Raw genomic sequence first — 18,572 nt, forward strand, 5'->3', positions numbered from 1 at the left:
AGGATGAACTGTGAAGTGTAGAGAGCTGTGCTCTCTGCACAGATTCAACCACATTTTGCAAAACTGAGCAGACAGCACATCACAGTTTAAAAGTGATTGGAGCAAATAAAGTAGCAGTAAAATTCTGGAAAAGCATCTCGATGAAGGAAGCAAAGCATTTGGTGACGTCTATGGATTCCAGATGTCAGACAATCACTTACTGCAAACAATTTTCATCAAAGTATTAAAAGCAATCTTTGTATTTAAAATGAAACAAAATTTAATAGAGAGCCTCTGAAAATGGCGGACTATGTGTAAAAACGGCTGTAATGCCAAAACTATCAGTGCAAACTTTTTGTACAATTCAAAATTCAAGTCTGTACTTCAGTCACACATATGCTGATTTACAGTCCACTGTGGTGGTGTACAGAGACAAAACTAAAACAAATAGGTCTTTGTTTAATAAGTTATGGACCTAATTTGTAAAACCATGTCTATAAGCAGTATAGCACTTAAGTGAAAGTGTCTATTTTTGACAATATTTAAACATGTATGTATCAATTATTATATATTGCCATTTGACAATTTTTTTCAGTATATATTTGATTCATCTTGGAAAAATACCACAGATTATGCTCAGTGTCCTTATTGCCCTAGAAATATCATATATAGACTGTAAAAACATATTACTAAAATATTTCTTGGCATTAATTTAGATGCATTTTTTTTAAATTAACATTATTCATTGTCAAAGTTATACTATTATAGACTGTTTACAGATAATAACAACTGAAACATATACGTGTATTCTGTAGGATTTTAGAGTGAGAGGGAGGTAAGCAAGTTCATATGGGAATGATTTGTTTGATTTTCTTTTTAACCTGCATGCCAATAACTGAGTCTACAGCACATCTGTTAATCAATACCAGATTGAGGAAGAGGTAGTAACATCGACAAAAAGACCAAAAAGACCATCGATAAAAAGAAGAGATTCATTCTTGCTTGTTGCTGTAATTGCACATTATTGCACAAAATTTAGTTCCCAATGTGCAGTTATTGTCTTAGCTTTTAGCTTATATGTAAGCTTTGCCCAGAGGAAGAACATTTTTTGTATTCCATATGAATTTCTCTTCTCCTCTCAGCAAGGACGGACTCTGATCACTGGCATTTCATCTCCACGCAACTGCTTGAGAGAGTGAGGAAAAAGACGCTTCTCTCATCCTACCATTTTTAATGAAGTCATCCAATGACAAAAAGACAGAGTTAGGATCCCCTTGAGCCCTGATGGCTCTATCAATGGCTGCATACTATTGCAGAATGGGCATTAAAAAGAGAAAGTCTCACTAGAGGAAGCCTATTTAAACCCCGGAGGGCCTGGAGAGTGAGCTCTCTGCATTATTATTCCAGTGTGATGCAATTCAAGTGTCTTGGAAAGTGTCACCAAATGGCACTGCTGGGATTTTTCGAAACACGAGTTCACACCCCACGAGGATGGGTGCTAAGCTGGTGCTAATTGAGCGCGTGTAACACAGATGCTCTCCTCCGGGTTAGGGGGAAAGCAGAGTGTAATGACGCAGGCTCTTTCCCACATTTTCTCAAAATAATCTTCACTGGTTTGAAAGATGCTGTACACAATCTTTGCGCTTGGACGAGAAATAAGAGCTGATCGCACATGGATAAACAGATGAATCCAATTTTATTACCATCAAAGTCATCAACTCAGTCAAAGAGTACAGTACAGAGCTCACAAATGCAGGACAGGACCTACAGATGATCACTGGTCCTGGCAACATCACATCTACGAATACACCTGGAAGTGCTCGGCAAAATGAACAGACATGGGTTATTAAATACAGGGTTTATGAGTATGTATTGGGAAAAAGCATTGCTTCAAACTGTGCAACAGTATATGAACAGTATTTATTTGCCATCTAAACAAAGAGAACACACTACATGAAATAATCTATTCACATTAAAAAAATCTGATATCTTTCTGACTAAGCATCTTTTTAAAGATGAAATATTCATCCTAAACAATGTAAGAAAGATGGTGATGCAATCTGAACGATGCTTCGACTAATCTACTTTAAACACATTCAAAGAGATACTTTTATGAGTAAACGACTGTAACAAAAAAAGGTCAAACTTGAGATTCTATTGTAAACCTTTTCTTTTTTCTTCCCATTTAGTTTCAAATGGAGAAATATATCTTTTTATTATATAATTTGACAGGTGTGCACAGTAAATATTCTTGACAACAGAGTGGGGAAATCAGACAAGCTGGCTGTGCATAAGCCATGACATACTACACTTGAATTAAGTCATAGCACTGGCAGAGTGGCTACTGTCTTCATGTGGCCCGTGTTTCGGGCTCATGGGAACTTACAGTCCACCCATTGAGACACATATGAATTTGACAGCAGCCATATGTCAGTGTCTATGTAGGTCAGTGGCCCTCATGGGCCTGACAGCTGAGAAAGGACTACAGACTTCTACTTACAGGTATGTGGACTGTATCGAAAGGACACCAGGAATCACAGTTTCTGCAGCCAGTCAAATATTGCTCTAACTCCACTAGAGTGATTACAGAGGTTTCCTTCTGTAGCTCATTATTAAAACTCAAGGGGATCAGTGATAAGAAAAGATGAGATTGTTATTACTGTTTATCAAGTATAAGCTGAAAAATCTATGAAATAAAAAGAGAGAGTAAGAGCCAAATAAATAAAAAGAAACATAGAAAAAAGCAAAATGATCATGTACATAAAGTTTTAAATAAATACATAATAGAAATAGTAAAAAAAAACACAGTGTAAATATGTGGTTGCACATCTCAGTACAATACAGGTCAACAAAGAGTAAGTGATGGTGCCCTAATTACAGCAAAGTCACCACAGTGCATGAAGTATTTTGAGTCGGTATCTGAACGCAAATGTTTTGAACAAGTCAAAGATGGCGGGATGTCACGAGGGCGTCTAAAAAAGAAAAGCTACAAAAAAATTTGGATGCATAGAACTGCTATGTAAAAATGGGAGGAAAAGAGTGGTGGGGTTGTTTCACATTAACAGCGGGGGCGCCAAAGGAACAGCAGCAGTTGATAGCGTAATGTACAGTATGCTTTTGAAAAGAACATTAGCCTTCACATGGCTTGTGGCAAGAGACGACAATGCTGTGGCCTGTGATAAGACAAAGCTGGCTGTAGCACATCTTTATCCACCAAGTGGGTGTAAAATGAACAGCAAAAGTGAGAAAGCATGCTGTTTTGGCTACTTCTACAAAGGTCTCTATGTACAGAATCTTTACACTTACAGCTATGAGGTTCTTTCCTGAGCAGGAACTTAGCAAAGAAACATAGTGTCTGTGTGTGCTTATGTGTGCAGCTGCCTCGTTCTAAACAACACTGGCTTAAAAACTCCCAGTCGCTGATTAAAAGCCCATTAACTGGTAAGTGGAGAATACAACAGACGGTAAAGATAGCCATATGTGTCAAGTGAGAGAAGTGCTCGTGATCTTCTTCAGGTGCGAATGTTAAGAAGCAAAACTTTTCTACCGATTCTACAAACAAATACTGGAATTGCGAGGATAACTGCAGGGAGAAGTTTCCCAAGTCGGCTCATTAAAGAGGAATCAAAGCTGTTTTCAGCACAATTATGTCTTCCATTATTCTCTTATCACTATGAGAAGAAATGGAAAGAAAATGTTAGCTGCAAGCCACAGCTTGACAGCAAATCGTTTTAGCCCTAAAACTAAAGATTTTGAAGTTAGTGTTTATATAATCTGACGCACACTGGGGGAGGTCAGGGGAAAAAAAGCACCGTACATGGGTAAAAAAACAAAACAGAAAAAGCCAAGGCAACGTAGCAGTCAGGCTCAGGAAAGGTAGCACACAGCTTCCATGAGATGATACTAATGCTGCAAGTGAAAGAGAAGCAGAGTCAGTGTCACCATGCTAGCAGCTAATGTACAGTGTGCAGGAGTAGGTGGGGACTGCAGAAGTCAAACAGGGCGCGGGGGTGGGAGGTTGGTTTTTAACCCTGCTCATCACCAGCTTCAGCAGGTGTGTGAAGGGCAGCTGAAGCTTCACCGTTGCAACGCGATGCGGGCTCGTCCCCATGTGGAGCCGGGCTGGGCTGCTGATGGTCTTCGGCTGAGGGCGCCACCCCGGCCGAGGCCTCTGGTGCCGGTTGACTTTTCTCCGCTCCGGCGGGGAGCTCTGTGACCGGAGCGGTTGAACCCTCAGGTGCTGTGGCAGATGAAGGAGCAGGAGGGTCGGCAGCAGCCTGGGGAGCTGTGGAGTCTGCTGGGGCCCCGGCTGCAGGGTTTGCCGCCTTTGCGTCACTGTGCTCAGGTGCTCTCAGTCTCTTCATGATGGTGGTGACCCGAACAGCTTTCTGTGGGAGAATTAAGATCAAACTGAACTCAAATTGATGCTATAACCCCCCCCAAAAAATGCAACTAACAGTTACACAACACTGTACCGTGCTGCTGTATATCCTTGTTCAAAGACAGTAGAACTATTGTCGAACTTTTTGAAAAAGAAAAAAAGCTTCCGGAAAGAGAGAACAAAAGGGCTCACCTTCCATTTAGCTCTGGCAAAGTTCTTTTCTATTTGTGCGCACACGTTTTCCTTGATGTTCTTATCTGAGGCTGCACCACCAGAGATCCTGTTGCACAAAACAGGAGAAATACAACTTCACAACAGAGATTCACATTATCCTTACCTTCATGTGCCACGGGCTGCTACACACAGTATAACTCAATTTGCTGTTTGTTTTATTGATTGGCAAACTTTTCTAAGGACAAAATAACCTTTAAGGATCATTTTTATCTTGGCTATTTTTCTTCAGGAATTTGGCATTGACAGTCTATTTGTGTTCATAGGTTAGACTTGTGAAATATAAATAAGCAGTGGTAACTGGGAAGCTAAAAAAAATGCTGTATACAGGTAATAAAGTCAACTTGATAACATGAGATTATATTTATAGAGAAATGTAACAGGTAACTCCAATTAAAGCACATTTAGACATGCAAATGGGATTCAGAAGAATGTTAATCAATATATTTTCAGGGAACCAAGTTTTAAGACTGTTTGTGCCTGATCTTTGTCTCAGACGCAGCCAATAATAATTGGCTAACTGCTAATAATCCTACTATAATGATCGTAGTATATGTATATATATCTGTCTGTACCCTATCTGCTCCCTAATGGGTGGGCTAATCTGAATCAAACGTTGCACAAATATTGTTGCACCTATAGTGAACATCTATATGCTTAAAAAAAACATTTATAATAAATATTTTTGCTTGATGTGTCGCTGTCACCTGTGCAGAATTTGACTGTCAGAGAGTGCACTGAGAAAGTGCAAATAATGCTAAGGACAGTAACAATCCTGGAAATGCTAACCACTGTTTCTTTGCATGATTCTACCAAAAAACAAAATGAACTTTTGAGAAGTCTTTCAGGTCAAATTAATATGGTCGGATCAGAGTCCTTTCATTTAAATGCACAATTTATCAAAGCTCCGTTGCCTACCATTCATGGTTTATAGCCTCCTGGGCTGTCAGTCTCTGGTCTTGATCCACCTCCATCAAACGAGCAACCAAACTCTTAGCTGTCAAAGAAAAATATCGTACAGAAGAAACTCAACAAAGAACAGGTATATTCCCCCGACAGACGAGAACATAAATATGACATATGTTTGAACACTCTAGCGGAAAGAAGAGGAGAAAACTCTCCAAATCTGAAATGTTTACCGAGCAAGCTGTCAGTGTGTTGCTTCACAATGTTATCTTTATCCTAAAAGTACCTGAATCAGAGATTTCATCCCAGTACGGAGAGTCAAACTCATAATCTCCTGCTAGGATCTTTCTGAACAAGTTCTTGTCATGGTTTTCATAATCATCATCATCAGTTTCATCGTAGAAAGGTGGGTTGCCTGACAGCCTGATGTAGGATAGAGTGAAAAAAGAGTGAATATGTGGAGTCCAAAAAAAGCCTTCATCCCATATTTAAACAAGCTTATGCTGTAACAGAGCATTACAGATCAATCAAATTTCCACATGTGACTGAGAATAAGCCTTTAAGTCTCATAAACATAACTTACAAAATATACGTGATGACGCCTGTTGCCCAGCAGTCCACAGGTCTGCCATATCGCTGTCTGCCAACTACCTCTGGAGCTGCACCAGAAAAAAAGACATTCACTAAATTTCTACACGTCTGTAAACCAGAACAAGCACTGCCTCATTTGCATGTTGTGAAATTTAATATTCTCACCCAGATACTCTGGCGTCCCACAGGGCTCTTTGATTAGTCCGTTCTCCAGCTTGGCAAGATGGAAGTCACTGATGACTATTTTTGAGTTCTTCAGGCGGTTGTAGTAAACCAGGTTCTCCAACTGTGAAAAGTGACGTTTTTTAGCTGATGTAATATTCATATTTAAGGCATTAAAAAAAGCGAGTTTAAATTTCCAGTGGTTTCAAAACAAAAATAAAGAGAAGACTTAAACGATGTAAATGTTTAATTATGTATTACGAAGTGGGATTTCAACAGTTTTCACAGCATTTGTCACTGACACACATTTAAAAGTCCAAAATCATACAACACCTACCGTTCTCTAATTGTCTCAAATTTGCATACTAATGAGTTGCAAGACAGTGGTTTTTAGCTACATGCTAATGCTATCCCTCTCACTGCTCATAATGATAACACTCTAATGTTTGGCATGGTTACTATATTGTAGTGTCTTAGTTTTATGAAGCCTATAATCATTATTTTTGGAGGTATTTGGTGAGAAATTAAGGTGCTGCTATCTTGCTATCATGGTGCAATGATGCTATCTTGTAGAAAAATGCTAACTTTATCAACAAGAGGCTACAAGGACTAAACATTATCTCATATGGTCTGAGATTTATGATAAGTAAGACAACACAATTAAACTAGTTAAGATGAAGAAGAAAAAGTTGTAATGCTTAAAAGTGAAATTAAAACAAACGAACAAAAAATTCAAATAAAAGAATAAAGACAACAAAAGCTTTAATAACAATAAAAGACGACCAAAAAGCAACATTACAGAAAAACAAGTCAATAAAAAGGCGTCATTGATCCTGAAAGCCTCGTTTCCTTAGTGTTATCTACAAATGAACACATTTGTACCAGCATCATATGGAGGTGGCTTATGTGAATTTGAAAACTAGTCAAACATAGCATTGGGGGAAAAATAATACTAGATGTTTGTGCCTGCTCTCTTCTTTCTATGCTGTGAAGGACATACATAACCTATGAGATGCTCTCTTAAGAAAACAAACCTGAAACTCGCCATTTTTCAGTGTAATGAGATTAAATACGTCATTTTTAAGAAAGAAAAGTGGTGTGTGCAACATCCCGCTGCAGGAGGCAGCTGTCAGAGGGTGGAACAATTGTGACTATGCACAGTAGCAGGTAGCTTGGCAGAAAGGGAAATTAATTCCAAGAAGCAGATGTTTTGGATTGCACACCTTTTCTCTAAGCTGAGGTTTGTTGTTGAGAAAACTGATAACGGTGCAGAAATGTCTTTCAGTTTGGTTTTTCAGGGAAAAGTCATTTAGCCATTTAGTAAAACTGGACTGAAAGTTGCTGGAAACCTTTTTACATCGTACTCTTTATTTCAATGTGATGAAAACAGCTTTTAACTGATTAACTGAGGACATGTGTTTAAAAATGATATTCTTTGTATATTCTTGTCTCTTTTAATGAACTCCAGTACAGTCATGTTGTTTTGAATACTTCTGATTTGATGATGCGACTTGATATCCTGAAGCATATTACCTTGAGATTTCTGTGAACAATGTGGAGTGAGTGGAGGTAGGCAACCGCCTCCAACACTTGGCGTACCACATTGCTGGTGTCCCGCTCTGAATAGTAGCCTTGATCCAGGATCCAGTCAAACACCTCTCTGCCTGTTGCACTGTGGAAGTTGTTGGAAATTAGGAATGTAATTTAATTTCAGTAGTGAAAGCTTTAACGAACAGTTTAAATTTAAGATTTACTAAAAACTTTTCTGTCTTGGCCTATTCTTTTTCTTCCTTTGCTCTCTACTATTAACAGTTTAGAAAAAAGAAAAAAAAAATACATCTGTAATTTAAACTGAAATAAAGACATCCTAATTTGATTATTATTTAACAAGATTGCATAAAAGATTTCCGTATAACCAAAAGCTTTTTAAATCACAAAAAAAGAATCCCACGTTCTGGAATTCCATGGAATACAGTACACAAGATTACAAAATCATGAAAGAGCTAATTTCACAATGAATACCAAGTGACTGGAGCTGTTCTTGTATCTACAGGACCTTGGGCTCATTCACCACAAGTATCAACAATATAAACAGATACATTTCAAGTTTAAGTTACGGTCAAGACAAGCAGAAAGGTTTTCCCTTGGCTCATCAGACATCGGAACTCACAGTTCAAGGAAGAGGAAGTACTCTTTTTTGGTCTCAAAGACATCCACCAGTTGGAGAATATTGGGATGCTTTACCCTGAAAAGATGTGTCAAAAGACACAAGAAGAGAATCAAGTCAAATATCAGATAAGATCTGAGTCATTCATTCTTTTAGAAGGCTAATGTAAATACCTTTTCATTTTAATGCACATAAACAACATGCATTCTGAAATCTGAGAGAGGGAACAAGACATATTTAAATATGCAAGACATATTTAAATTCCCATAGATACGCAGATTTGTGTAATCTGATGTATCCATATGGGCATATATCTCAAACATTTATATCATGAGCATTGACTATGCCTTCAACAACCACAGCAACATGCAAGAAACTCTGAAGGACATTCACGAGCCTACTGGTTATTTTCATGATCATTTTTCCACAGTGCTGACTGTGGAAGTCTGCTAAAAAGCTCTGTCTTTAATTGCTTCCTTATTCAATCACTCCAAGCACAAAGTTAATTTTGTGAATGGAAAATTGAGATTTGGGACATTTATGAATGATTTTCATCGTGCATCACAGGTGTGTGTTTTGTAACCATAATTTACATGTCTGAATCAGAATCCAGACACAAGCTGTGACGTACTGGAGAATTTTTAAAGAGCACATACTCATCATGTGTTATATAAATGTTCTTTTTCAAACCTGCCATGAAATAAATGGCAGAAAGTAGATGCAGTCCAGTATATTACAGACCAGCTATTAGCTACTGTAACAACTTATTAAAGCAGATAAACACTATTTTTTTCTGTTGTTGTTTAGGACTGGAATATTTAGTTTAGTTTTAAAATAATCAATGATGCCTAAAAACTGCACTTCCTGGAAGGGCTACCTGAGGTTGGTTCCAAAAGTGAGTCAATCCTCAAACACCCCCAAATGAACAATGTCCAGCTTCATAGTGACAGTTTATGTTTTACAGTATGATACAAAAATATTTCCAGAAGATACTAAGGTGTATGCTGTTGAGCATTTCTGGTAAGGAATAGTATATACTATTTTAAAATGATATTGGATCATGCAAATCTAAGTAGCTATACCCAATGTCTTGATGCAAACTCAATCATCCAAGTAAAAGAAAAAGAGAATTCTGTTCAACTGGATTTAGCTTTTTCAGTGGGAGAAACATTTCACCACTCGTCCAAGTGACTTCTTCAGTCTCAGCTGACTGCAGGTTTCCCCAACCTTATAAACAGTACCTTTGCACAATGACTGAAACTAGCACAACAGAATGAACAATGGCCTGTGAGGTCAGTTCTTTGATCATTAATACCTCTTTAATGTTTCCATACCAACCCAATTAGACGTGTACTAGATCTACTACTAGATCTGTTACTTTTCCCGTATTAAACTATGGCTGCATCACATGTTAAACTGAGATTTAAATCTCAAATCCAGGATATTTACAGGGGAACCAAAACATGAAACTAAACAAGAAGAAGCTAAACTGACAGAACATACAACTGAACGTTCTCTTGCGTAACAACAAAACAAATGGAAGAAGGTAACTTGAAAGAGTAATCTCTTTTTTTCCCATTTTCATTCTTTTCTTTTGTAATGTCAGCCCACATTTGTCTCTTCAAAATGTAATTTGATGTTTTGCCAGCAATTATTCACAGGCTTTGACACTGTCATCTTACTGCTCAACCCCCTTCATTGATGACTACAACATGAAATGTGGATGCAGTGCACATCCCTGTTATTAAAGTCTAATTTTGAATGGAATAATCGGTGTTTTCAAAGGCTCCTTATAAAAAAAAAGCACTTTTATGGTAATCTCACTCTACTGCTTTGCTTGCTGACAGCGACAAATTGTTTGATAAGGCTCAGGTTATGCTAATATGGGCTTTACCAGAAAGTCAGATCATCAAAGAGAAGCTGAAGGAAAATCTCTGATAATAAAGGCTTTAAAAAGTGACTGCATATGATCACTCAGCAGAATGAAGTTCACTTTTCTGCTTTCTTAAAGAGCACTGAGCTGTTTCTTCTTCTTCATAAAAAGATGTTTTCTGTGAAATCATTTTCAGTAAAATTAAATATAAAGCAAGAGTCACACAGCAAGATGAATCAGATGAAAAACTCACATCTTCAATATGGCAATCTCGTTTTTTGCAGCCTTACGGACTTTCCTCCCATCCTTTTTCAGGAATTTTTTACATGTGTACATCTTCATTGTAGTTCTGTCCTTGGCCCTGAATATCTCACAGAACTCTTCCCTGAAAAGATTTTCACAGCACTTCAGTTTTTCTTAAACAACATAATGGAAGCATAATTCAAATTCAAAAGCAAAAACCTTCCGAGATACTTACGATTTAACGATCTGACCCAGGTCATATTTATCTGTCACGTCCGAAGGACTGTGGTAATCCTTCTTTTCCCCGATTGTTAAACAGCCAAATGGCATGGCCACTCCTGACCTGTGGTATAAAAAAAGACAGAGCGAAATAAATAAGAATAAAGATTAAAATCATTGCAATTTGTCAGGTCATTCCAACTACTGCTGATTTATTCCCTCACACAGATCCTTAATCTTACACTGGATGATGACTTGGCAAAACAGAGCTTTCATGATCCAGCATTAATAAGAATAAAGGCATAACTGCTACACAGTCCTACCTTTATGTTACAGCTCATAATTTTGAAAAGTCTGCACTGAATATACCAGCACTTTTCCGTGGGCAGAAACTTACAAAACACAGGGGTCAGGGAGCAGCAGGACTAACGGTTAATTCAAACACAGAGCCCAGTAAGGTGAATCCCACAACAACTGAAGCATTTCCAATCAAGAAAGGGAACCAGCAAATATCGGCAGAGCACCCAGAGAGGGAATTGAGGGAATTCAAGTATTTTCTAAGCTCTAAATCAGCACTTTAATATCTAATTGCGTTACAGTATTTCTGTGACTCTCTTTAACAGTTTCAATTTCAAACTTGTTTGTTTTGTTTTGTTTTTTGTTTTGTTTTTTGTTTTTTTTTGGGGGGGGGGGGGGGTGCGTAACATAATTCTATGTTGGCAAGTTTTCACAGTTTTCCTATTTTTAGTAAAGGATTCTATGATTTAAAAAATCCTCCAGCACTCATTGTCAGCTAATGATAAATGTTTTGACAATATCTATTGAAGTGATAATATTTTATATAACACAGAAAGATGCCAGGCAGGCATCATAAAATCATGCACTTTTTAAATGTGGTCCATTTTCTTAATAAAAAGTAGTGGAAGACTTTATTTTATTTTGTTTATTTGTATTTCTCTCTGCTTGCTTTATTACAAAAGTCACTACACATCACTGCTACACATTAAAGGTTTTATTTGCAGCTGAGGTGTTATAATTATTGTAGAGATCAAAGGAGAAATGATTTTTTTCTTTGTAATCTTCTCTCCGCACAGTAAAGTCAGGAGCAGCGAACCCAAGACCAAGACCGTGACAAGCCGAGCTGTTTCTGAATTTTCATGGTTCGCTGCGGTTAGCATGTGTATTTTTGTTTATGGCCAAATGCAAAATTGTGTCTGAAGTCAAAATTCCCAATCCATCTTCAAACACTTCACAGACTTCAATCAGCTTTTTTACGTGTCTTTAATTATCTCAAACCTCAACTCTAACTCTTCTCAGTAATCTTCATAGCAAATCAGACACAAATCAAACAGATCAAACACAAAAGAGAAAGCTGTTACACACAATTAATAAATTCACTAGTTTAACAAGAAATGTATCTCTGCGTCGTATGAAACTGGTAATGAAAAAGAGATTAGGGATCGTCACAAATATAACAGTGTATCAAGCACATGACTCAGAGTTTTAGAATTTAAGGCCAGGCATCGAATAACCTCAGTCTAGTCCCTCCTATCACTCCAACTCATTCAAAAAGACATCAATAACCAGACAACAACAGCATTTATTCCACAAGGACCTAAACTCAAGCAAACTAAAAGCCATACATGATGCTCAGTGGCAACACACTAAAAAGTGTTCTAACTGTTGTACTTTTTAAATAAAGTTATGCAGCAGTAAATGCTTATCAATATTCCTATCAATCTGGGAACACATTCACTAGTTTTGGGGTGCCAGAGAATTTGGGTTAAAAAAGCAAAATCAAAACTAAATTAATTCCAAACAAACCCAACGGTTTCCAGACTTCATCAGACTAGTTTCCTCATTTGCTCTCCATGCATAATGCTTAACACAACCAGAACCTGCTCAAAACGACTCAACACTAGAATTGGGGCAAAAAGTGGACCACTTAAAAACCATCATATACACACAACCGTGTTGTTATTCATTCAGAAAAGCCTTTAATCTTACTGAGTTGTGACTTGGTGCTCCAATAAGGAAAAACCACCTGTTTACACCCTCGGTTATGGACGAAGCATTTCACGGCTGGCTGGAGTGTGGGATACGGTCTTTCAACAATTTGTATATAGATAAGAGGTTTGTTTCTTTTGAAAAAAGCTTTCTCAAAAAGTTTTAATTTACGTTGATTTAAGTCTTTTAGATATTTGCAAATTAGATGTTTTGTCTCATCTAATTCTGAGTGTTTCCCTATGCACCCGTCCACTTCTCTGCTGGACCTGATAATTAAAAACAAAACGGACTGAAAGAAGATCATTGGTAAAATGTATACAGTGTTTAATGACCACAAGCTGACTACCTTAGAGGGCCTTAAGCATAGATGGGAAGGGGAACTAGGAGAAACAATACCCGAGACAACTTGGCTACAAGTTTCAATGAATATCTCCAACTCATCAGGCGATCTGTTATACATTTTAAGGTTGTACATCATCTCCACTGATTTGGACCCCACATGCGGCCTGGGTAAGACAGCTCCAGCCACTCTGCTGCACATGTTTTACATGTTTTACACAAGTTACATGGATGGAGCTCAACCTTTCAGACTAACTCCAACATAACAGGACAAACGATCCAGCCAACCCCTCTGATTTAAATGTTTGGTGTGATTCCCTCTGAAGCATCCCTGAATAAACTTGCTCTATCACCTCTCTGCTGGCCAGAAGATTTATTCTCACCAAGTGGAAGGACCCCCGGCCCCCAACATTTGGCCTGTGGATTAGAGACGTGATGTTCATCTAAGGAAGATTAAGTTCACCATCAGAGGGTGTGCTGGAAAATTTCATCCTTCCTGGCAACCGGTCATTAGTTATATTGACAAAATGTCATCCTGTGATATGGAATCATGATTCTGTTATGTTGAATGTATATAGTCCAGTGGCCCATTGTCTTGCATGCCTATAGTTTTGTGTGTACTCTGAGTATATATATCACTATTTTATTTTTCACTTGAGATCTGTTATTGAGAGGTGGGAGCAATGTTGTACATTTATTGGTATATGCTTATGTGTTTAACTGTTGGAAAAATAATTTTAATAAACTACCTGGATCAAAAAAAAAAAGTGGACCACAAATGGAAACTTCTTTTATCATTATTTTCCTCATTCCCCATAGACTCTATAGATTTATGTGACCGCATCTGCCTGAGTAATACCCTCTATATCACATGGTAGTAAATCTTGTGAAAACATAAGTAGTGTTGTGTTTCGCTAATTTAGCACCTTTAATACCTGAGAAATGGAGACACTTATGCTCATTGATTGGCAACACTGCCTCCAGTGGTTAAAAACTGTGTTAAAGAATAGCTCTCTGCATCAACATAAGTCATGAGGATGCCTATGGTATGAGAATCCTAACATATTGAGAAATGTAATTTTATTGTGTTTTGAACAACCAATGCGAAGAAAAATGCCCTCCAAAAACCAAAAGAAATGGAATCAGCAAGAATGTGGATGAAATCCCTTGATATATTCAAGAAATCCTGAGAGAAAACAGTGACTCTCTCTGTGTCTACTAGTGTTTTTAAAAAGGAATCATACTACTTATTAATCCAGTGCAGATACCTTGGGGCCAGCAACCACAACACTGCATGCTTGCTGACTGGACTCGCATAAATATTCTCTTTGCAAAACTAGGAATGTAAAGCAGTAGTGGAAAATGCCTGAACAGCATTTTCTAGAGATGAACATACGGTATAAAATATATATTTCCTATCCATGAAGCAACCATTTGTATTGTCACTTTGTGACGCAGGGTAGTAGGGAAAATGAGAACCTTCTTACTATGTAAGAAGGAAATTTGTCTTCTGCAGCTTCTGATATCCAATCTAAATGAACAAGGCTCAGCTGAGAAAACTGTGAAGAGAAAACTTTGTGCTCACTTCCCTTCCTTTTCTTAACTGAAGCACAACACTGACTTGTGCAGTCAGTGAGAGGAGCTGACCTTTTTTGGCTCCCTCTCTTTCTCTCACTCTCAGTACATTGTATATCAATGCTGTGGCTCAGTAAAATTGCGCTGCAAAGATGAAAGGAAAGTTCTGCAGGGATGGTGGTTTAAATGGAGGACATTCTGAGTAGGTTTAGCAGACCGAAAAAGGCCAAAACATGTCCGAAAAATACATTATGGCTACGTTCAGCAAGTAGCCACAGTCGTGACATTCTAGGAAAAATGCACATGAGAAGAAGAGAGTGGGCACGCAATTTTGAGAAATGAATTGCATGAAGTAATCCAGAAAATCAACCTTTGCGGTTTTTGAAAAACTTTATCTTGAGCCTGCAAAGCCACAAGAAGCACAAGGGAGAACATACGCAAAAAATTCAACACCAGATAATGTAATTCTTCAAAGAACTCATGAAGCAATGTAATGGAAGAAGAACTTGTCAAGCACTTGAAGCAGAAATAGCAGGATGCTTGCTATATCACATAACAGAGGCTGCATAATGGATCCATTTCAATCGACCGGCATCAGCAACATTCAAGCATTATCGCCCCGTGTTCTGACTGTTATCTGCCTCTGGGGAGCACTACTCAATGGCTCTTAATGCTTTATGTGCCACTGTGTGCTGTGACTCTGCTGTGGGCCCACCTCGGGACACAGTACTATATCACCAAGGAATTTCTGCTAGTGCTGTGAGGATTTACAGGACAGAAGATGGATAGTGAAAAAAGATGGAGGCTTATTAAGCAAGTGCAATACCTCCTTCAGCCAGGCAAGGCCGTCAGGAAATGAGTCGTTTTAGTTCTTTGTGCTTGATGAAACTCTTGCAGTGCCTGGAAAAGCCAGGGATTAGACTAAAGGCAGTGCTGAAAGTGCTTTTTGAAGCACGTAAGTGGGGATTATTTTAGCTGCTACTGGGATATAATGCAGGGTTACTCCACAGGGAAGTAGTTGGTATAGTTAGCTTACTTAAGTGAGCCATTTTTCCCTTGTTTTTAAGAAATGTTTCACTTCATGTTTAGTTGTTGACTCTCTGCGCGGCGTTCTTTCACACCCTTACTCCCCCTCTGCCTCAGTAGCTACTAAATGAGGATGCACAGTAAAGATCAGATCCCATGCATTACGCTTGTGCTGACTGTAGGCCATTACATACTTCACTGAAGCGAACCCAAGCAGTGCTAAACTGCAACAGTCATGCACAAACCACATTTTACACACATAACTGCTCATCTTATATAAGAATAACAGCATAACACATGATTGAAAACCGTGTCATATCTTTTTAATATCACACATTTCTCATTTGAAAACATTTTTCAGGATCAAGAAGTATAAAAAGCTTTTATATCGCACCTAAGACCAAAAAATTAGACTAATATACTAATAAGATACCTTTGGACAAACAGAGAGGTTTCACTCAAACAGCAGGAAAGTTCCCATTCTCCATTTAGCCTTCTTCTACAGCTGAGAGATCACAGGCACGCTTTGAGGGTAACCCAGAGTTAGCCACCAAAACGTGAGAAGGAAACCAAAGGATAAACCGTTACATGCAGTTAGCTGCGTTTGACTGGTTAAATGTGACATAGTTGAACACTGGTGTGCCAGCGTATTATTAAAAAAGCCAAAACGCAGCCAGTGTGGCATATCAGACCTTGAAGGAAACACACTGTAGCTTTATAATGTTTCACTGAAGCTCTGCAGTCACAGTCCGATCATTTACTATTAATGCTCTTCTGAAGATTTTAGGTAGCAAACATAACCAGGAGATAATATGAATAAGTGGTCAAAATTCATCTTTCACACAAATACCATCCATGCTGAGTCCCTCAAGCACACTACTTGAGTGTTTTGGGCAAACTACTAATTCTGTTTTGACAAGGCTAAGATCAAATATCATCTCTTTCTCTGTCTCTCATTATCTCTCCATTCTCTGTGTTCCTAAAGACTGGTTGGAGCCTGAGTCTAAAAAGACGCGTCTCTCTAGGTTTTTGGAAATAAACATTCTTGACCTTCGTTTTCTTTCATCCTCACTGATCTCCTCCTGGGATTGCCCAAAAGACTGCGAGAGCACTTTGCTTTCAGCTAAAAAGAGAAAATAAGGGCAGCACAGATGGGCACAGTGACAATTGTGTAAGTCTTAATAAAGCCTTCTGAGCAGAAAGGTTCTATTGCACGCACACAGTGCAAGGAAACTATTCTTTTTGCAGTGAAAGCTAATAGAAAGCACATCTGTTGGATTGCAGCACGTCAGGTCTGAAAGCCCTCAACTTTAGCTGTGCCAAAACAATGGAAAACTAATGGGCTCATAAATAACACTCTGGCTACAGTTAACTTTGAGTTTCAGTAAGAATGTATCGACTCCTTCATGTTTTCACGACTTTCAAACAATGATTTCAAGATTCTTTTCAAATCCTAGCTTCACTGAGATTCACACAGACTGTCAGCGTCAGGCGATGGGATTGGTTACTATGGGGGACATAATACGCAGAACCTCTGTAGCTTCTGTTGTGTAATTGTTGTATTTGCATCTGTACTACAAAGACCATGGTGCTCTTCTATTCATTCCTGACTGACAGTAGAACAATATAAAGCACTGAAACAGAGAGCACATTTTCCAGTCCTAAGCAGTGTCTACAGACATTCAATCCAGCATTTAACAACCTGTCTTTGTAACTCACATCGATAACTGTATCAACATATTTACTAACCCAGGTGTTGTCTAATCTTATGCTCCTCGTTACGCCGACCTGTGGCATACACTGTATTCTGTTTCTGTTTATGATGACATCATATACATGTCACGTGTTAAACATAATCTCAGAGGTCAGACGAGTGCTATATTAAAAAAATGACCAACAATTGCTTTGTAAATCTCACCTATCACGTCTGCTTTCTAAGTGAAACGTTACTAATTCAAAAAAGAAATCTGACTTTACTTGCAGGTGTGAAGTTTTGAAGGTGCAATAATAATTTTAAGCAACACCAAGACTGTGAAGCAGCTATTTTTCAAGTCGGGTGTAGACACATAAAACAAAAGGATGTGTCGGCTGTGAAGGGTGAGCAGGTGTATGAAAGCTACAGGAAGTAAATCATTAAAATGACATGAAGGCAGTCCAGCCGTGGTACTCTAACTCAAAACCTATGTGCAATTTTACCCTTGTAGCTGTTATGAATTAAAGATACAGGCAAATATAGACACTGCACTGAAATCATTTGCTATCCATTAATGTAAAGCTGCCCAACTCTAAGTGAACTTTTATAAACAGTTTCAGCTAAGAGCCGAGACAATCCATTAGTGTGGAGAGTAACTGAGAGGCCAGCAGACGCGGTGGAATACTGATGGTATGCAATAAATCTACATCGGCAGTAAGTGACCCCGGCAGTGCCTCTGTTATAGAGGCCAGAATAATAGCTGCTACTATTCCCAGAAAAATGGGCCAACCAAGATGGAAACCAGTTCAAAGATATTTTACAGTATACAGTTCAAGCTGCATTAATTGAGTGGCATATGAGTGCATTCATAAAAGAACTTCCCCAAAACTCACTTGGAAGAGCATCAGCAACATCATCGCTCTGCCTCATTACTGCACTGCACAAGAATTACATCTTTTTTTCATTTTGATTAAGGGAAATGAATTCTTAGAAATGTTGACCAAAAAAAAAAGAGTTTGCATGCTATGTCTCTGGGGCTTTTTACTGCACTAATTAAAATTGCAAGGCGGCGTATAAATCTTGCTGTTTCAACCTTTAGAGAGCTAGCTGAAGAACATGGACGAGAGAGCTCTATAACAAGAGGAGGAAGACAGGGTAATAACAGCAGACAGGGAACACG

The 18,572-nt window shown here is 38.3% G+C and overlaps 1 protein-coding gene across 1 annotated transcript; it reads right to left on the reverse strand.

Annotated features, from left to right (window-relative positions):
- Window positions 1-4,004: 4,004 nt before the first annotated feature.
- camkvb (CaM kinase-like vesicle-associated b) lies at window positions 4,005-10,872 on the reverse strand. Its single transcript, XM_085353801.1, has 10 exons — window positions 10,769-10,872; window positions 10,544-10,675; window positions 8,421-8,495; window positions 7,784-7,922; window positions 6,254-6,374; window positions 6,081-6,156; window positions 5,784-5,920; window positions 5,510-5,588; window positions 4,553-4,640; window positions 4,005-4,367 (listed from the first exon to the last, which is right to left on the reverse strand). Exons 1-10 carry the CDS (start codon window positions 10,861-10,863, stop codon window positions 4,005-4,007), a joined length of 1,305 nt encoding a protein of 434 aa, XP_085209927.1. The 5' UTR covers window positions 10,864-10,872.
- Between the last annotated feature and the right edge of the window lie 7,700 nt (window positions 10,873-18,572).

Source organism: Diplotaxodon limnothrissa, linkage group LG5 (genome assembly GCF_057381915.1).
Source record: "Diplotaxodon limnothrissa isolate DT_005_m linkage group LG5, D_limnothrissa_male_GT1.1, whole genome shotgun sequence".
Classification (NCBI taxonomy): Eukaryota; Metazoa; Chordata; class Actinopteri; order Cichliformes; family Cichlidae; genus Diplotaxodon; species Diplotaxodon limnothrissa.